The 5,124-nt window shown below is 49.1% G+C and overlaps 1 protein-coding gene across 1 annotated transcript; it reads left to right on the top strand.

Moving 5' to 3' along the window:
- The first annotated feature begins 215 nt into the window (after window positions 1-215).
- LOC136539964 (heat stress transcription factor B-4d-like) lies at window positions 216-2,787 on the top strand. The gene is made up of 3 exons (XM_066531948.1): window positions 216-258; window positions 377-682; window positions 2,005-2,787. The coding sequence occupies exons 2-3, from the start codon at window positions 380-382 to the stop codon at window positions 2,647-2,649; spliced, it is 948 nt and encodes a 315-aa protein (XP_066388045.1). The 5' UTR covers window positions 216-258; window positions 377-379; the 3' UTR covers window positions 2,650-2,787.
- The last annotated feature ends 2,337 nt before the right edge of the window (window positions 2,788-5,124 follow it).

Genomic DNA, 5,124 nt, shown 5'->3' with positions numbered 1-5,124 from the left:
AAGTGCGTGCAGGAAGGCACGCACGCACAGATATCCATGCATATGCATGTATAATGATGAGAGAGAGAGAGAGAGAGAGAGAGATGGGGACAGAGATTGGAGGAGACTAGCTCGACTGCTCGAGCTAGAGGGCCCGACAGTGACCCACCGCCGGTACCCAGCAAGAATATTTGAAGGTGGTGGTGCCCTGTGTGTGTGCATGTGTGCGCTCCAGTCTGACTCTGAGACAGTGCGTGTGAGAGTTAACTTTAGGGAGAGGTAGAGGCCTTCATAGCTTTCTCCAGTCGTCTCCTCACTCTCGCACTAGCAATCTAGCATAGAGTGTAGAGCGGCAGTGTTGCCTTGCTCATTAATTTGTTGCCTTCTCTTGCACCAGTCGATGGCGGCATTCCTCGTGGAGAGGCGGTGCAGTGGTGGTGGCGGTGAGGCGATGACGACGGTGGTGTCGTCCATGGACGACATGGATATGAGCTCGCACGCTGTTAAGCCGGCCGGGCCGGCCCCCTTCCTTACCAAGACCTTCCAGCTCGTGGACGATCACCGCACCGACCACATCGTGTCGTGGGGCGAGGACGGCGCCACCTTCGTGGTGTGGCGGCCTCCGGAGTTCGCCAGGGACCTCCTCCCCAACTACTTTAAGCACAACAACTTCTCCAGCTTCGTCAGGCAGCTCAACACCTATGTGAGTGATGATACATACATATATTAGCCGCATGCATGCTGAGATTGTGAGTGTGTGTAGTGTTTATCTGCGTGTCAGTGTGCCTCTCCATCATGCATATATTAGCCTCATTTGGATTTAATTTTGCTTGGTTTGATCTGGAAGCTCTTGTTTCCGACCTTGCAACCCAAATGGCGCTCTGACGTTCTGAAGATATAGTTTAAATTTGGGCTTTGGTAGATAGGCTTTTAATTTGAATCCACAGCATATTGCCGAGATCCTAGTGTGTGGCTCTGGTGTTAAGTTAGATGCGAGGGTCTGGTCGTCAGTGGGGGCGTGGGGGCGAAAAGATGAGTGTCATATGCATGTGCATGTCTCAAGATTTTAAGACTACCTGTTGGTTGGTGGTGACTGGTGACGTTTCTTCATCATTTCCATTTCGTGTTTCCTAGAACGTGACAATTGTTTGTTTCTGGGCAGTGGCTGTGGACTGAAGAATACGTACTCCGTATGGGATAGATACAGAGGACATGTACACCATCCTGTTGCTAGAGATTAGAAAGCCACTGCTAGTGTGCTTCCTACCTGCCCATTTTTTTTATTATTTCCTGGTGGACTCCAAAAAAGAACATAAGTATCTTCTGTCTTTTGCCACTTTCATTGGTTCTTTGTTGAGGACTGACCTTTGGTTACGTTCTTTTCAATTTGAAACCTCGGTTCTAGCGATATAGCTTTGTCCTACCACCTGCAGAGTTCATGGTTTGCAGACCAAAACTTTTCACAAGTTACAACAATAAAAGTAGTTGCATTATATTACATTTACAACATCAATCTTCTCTTTACCCTCCTCTCTCATCCACAACAAGCACACCATGCATTCATGCTTCTCATGCACCGGTAAATAGACAGTACATTTCTGCAGTGATATTTGTCTCCCAGTCATTGTCAGACAAGAGATTGACATGAGCACTTGCAGTGCAAGTACAGTAGACAAACTCCATCCTGTGGCATCATGTATATATATCGTGTTCATGACTTCATGTAGCACCGGTTTTGACCACGGTTTTAAATCTCTGGCTAAATTGTCGCTATAGCCTGCTATAGTTGTTTGAGGCAGATCAATCTAGCTATTTATGTCCATAATATACAATTTAGCGTGCTACAACCCGCTATATAGCCTCATTTAGCTCTGTTTGAGAGGGCATCCGCGCTAAAATGTCTTAGCCAAATATTTAAAACATTTTTCCATACTAGTTTCTGAGCTGTGAATTGCGACAACTAAGCATTCGAGCCTGCACCGTCCTCGCTTGTAGCTAATTAGCATGGTTTTTGGCTTTTTGCAGGGTTTCAGGAAGATCGTGGCAGACAGGTGGGAGTTCGCCAACGAGTTCTTCAGGAAGGGCGCTAAGCACCTCCTCTCGGAGATCCACCGGAGGAAGTCTTCGTCGTGCTTGCAACCGCCGCAGAAGCTGCAGCCGCCGCTCCCTCAGCACCAGCCTTACCTCAGCCTCTTCTTGTCGCCGCAGCCGCCTCGGCATCCGTGGGGCTACAACGTCCAGGAGGAGGACCACGGCGGCAAGGACTTCCTGGCGACCCTGGCGGAGGACAACCGGGAGCTCCGGCGGCGCAACTCGCTGCTGTTGTCGGAGCTGGCGCACATGAGGAGGCTCTACAACGAGATCATCTACTTCCTTCAGAACCACGTGGAGCCGGTGTCGCCACCGGTGGTGACGACGACCGCCAGCTGCAGGCTGGTGGAGCTCGGCTCTACCGACAGTGACACCTCGGCACCGACGTGGAGGCCACGCGGCGACGATGAGGCGCCGGTGAAGCTGTTTGGCGTGCGCCTGAACGACGGCAAAAAGAGGAGGGCACAGCAGGTCGTGCCGCTGGAAGAAAAAGGCGATGGTGAGCAAGGTGAAAGCCTTGGCGATGGTGACCACAATGGCCATGGAGTTAGTGACGATGATCGGCGAAGTGAGACGTAGGTGACTGTGTTGCGTGTCGCGTAATTTGGTAGATAGAGGAGAGGTACGTACGTCGCTGCAGGAAGCTAGCTCGGTAGGCTACGATTTTATGTAAGTTGATTAGAACCTATGCTTTTGATTTTTTTTTTGTCCTGTTTACCCTTGTATGGTCTCCATCTTCATGCCATCACTAATCTTTTCTCAAAGGATCGGAATGGCTTGGGTGTTGCTATAACAAATTCAGACAAATCACTACCGGATTCAGCTTCTTTGCCGAGTGCCTCAGGCTGATATACACTCGGCAAAGGGCGCTCGGTAAACAGTTTATTGGTAAAGACCTCTTTGCCGAGTGCTAATCTGACACTCGGCAAAGAAAAGTCACCGTGACGGCGAGCGCCACCGTGACGGCGGCTTTGCCGAGTGTCCAGGTCAAGCACTCAGCAAAGGTCGCCGCTTTGCCGAGCGCCGTTGACTCAAACACTCGGCAAAGGTGGCCGCTGTACCGAGTGCCACCGGCAAGACACTCGGCAAACAAGCGACCTTTGCCGAGTGCCTTGCATGTGGCACTCGACAAATCTGTGATTTTTGCCGAGTGCAATGGCCTTTGCACTCGGCAAAGCATGTTCCCAGGTAGTCACTTTGCCGAGTGTCATGGCCATTGCACTCGACAAAGTGACTGAAAACAGTCTTTTTTATTTGTTTTTTACATCCCATCCAAACAAACAGAATATATATATAATAAACATCACCAACATCACATATATATCATCAACAACTCATATATATCACCAACGCCACATATATATCACAAACGTCACATATATATCACAAACGTCACATGTCTCATAATATAACACAAATAAGTTCACAAGTAATCCAAGTGCTCCATCATCTACAACCACAATTACAAATAGAAGTACCATTAACAACCACAAGTATCATCATCAAGATGGCCAATGAGACTGATTTGGTGAAGGATTCGCTGAAGCATGAGGATCGTTCGATGCCGCCGATTGATTCTGCACAAAGGAGAAGAGATTGCATGTGTGAGACAAGATAAATATATACCATACATGAATAAAACTTTCATACTCCACTAGATTTGACCGTAAGCATAAACATACAAACTAAACATTTATACTCACAGGAGTAGAATAGTGAGGAGGTGGAGGTGGAGCAAATAGCAAAGGTGGCGGAACTACACCCGTAGCGGCGCCAAGACTTTGCATATACTGAAGAATGTCCGCCATCCTCCACTGCTTGGCCTCCCGCTCGGCTTCCACCCTCTCCATCTTCGCCTGCATCTGCTCCCGTATCCTCCTCTCTTGTTCCAGTTGGGCCTACAATATATTTACCCCAATGTTACAATAATACAAAGGAAAGGTATGAAAAAACCAATGAACGACGAATAAACCAGGAATAACCTCGAGTGCCTCCACCCGGTGGTGTGAAGTGTCCTGCCGAGGTCGTATGGCCGGGCTCATGCTCGTGCTTCTTGCTCGAATCTAGGAGAGACTGGGAGTAGCGGCCGAGTCGATTGCATCATCGCCAATCCAGTACCGTCCATGCTTCTTGCCTCCTCCCACCCTCATGACCACTTCTCCATCAAGGTCCTCAGTGCTCAGATCATACTCTAGCCCATGTACCTCCCTTGCCATCGATGTGTACTCACTGAGGCGGTTGTGGACGGTCGCATTGTTGTACGCCTCGGGCCCGTCCTTCGGGTTGTAGTCGACGTCGGACGTCGCCTTGGCCTTGTGGGCCATAGAAAATGCCTTGAATATGGAGCAAGGCTGGCCACCATGTGACGCCGACTGCGAGAAAAATAGCAAGATGATTAGAAATCTTGCAGAATTGAGCGTTAGAATAAATAAATAAATTCGCGTACCCATGTTTCTGCGTATCCGCTGAGGCTGCGGCTGCGGCTGCCTTGATGGTGTGCTATACCTGGCATCATCAAACGCCGCTCCCGGCACAAGTTGTGCGTCTCCTCCCACTCATATGAGCACCACTTGTCCACCATCTGTACCCAGCACTGGGGATGCGCGGCGCACCAATAAGGAATCATCTACAGGCCATCAAGTACATGACATATCAGAAGATGAAATTAAGCCTACTTAATCTCAAAATGAATCAGTATTAATGTTCTGTATTTACCTACAGGTACTGGTCCTGGGTCAGCGTCATGGTTCTTGCGTCCCTTTTGGTGACCTTTGTTGCAAGGACGGTCCCATGGTAAGTTATGACAGCCTAGATGCGCGCCTCGTAATGCATGTCCACGACCAGTTTTTTGAAGCATTTGGAAGCCACCGCATCCGCCCTGGCCTCATGTCCGTCCTGGCATCTAAGGAAATCCTACATACAAACACGATGTATCCATTCATTATTTCAAGAATGTCCAATAAATACGATGTATTGAGCAATGTAGTGCGAGGAAGACTTACCCACAGCTCTTGCTTCACCTGCTCCGCCTTGTTGTTGAATACCCTGCGGTCT

The sequence above is a fragment of the Miscanthus floridulus genome, chromosome 2, assembly GCF_019320115.1.
Source record: "Miscanthus floridulus cultivar M001 chromosome 2, ASM1932011v1, whole genome shotgun sequence".
Lineage (NCBI taxonomy): Eukaryota > Viridiplantae > Streptophyta > Magnoliopsida > Poales > Poaceae > Miscanthus > Miscanthus floridulus.
The sequence above is the reverse complement of the archived record's forward strand: the minus strand, read 5'-3'. Positions and strand labels throughout refer to the sequence as shown.

Bases quoted from the DNA above. Each gene is read 5' to 3' on its own strand.
- LOC136539964 (XM_066531948.1), top strand. From the start codon at position 380: ATGGCGGCATTCCTCGTGGAGAGGCGGTGCAGTGGTGGTGGCGGTGAG. The intron at 683-2,004 runs GTGAGTGATGAT...GGCTTTTTGCAG, and splicing joins TCAGGCAGCTCAACACCTAT to GGTTTCAGGAAGATCGTGGC.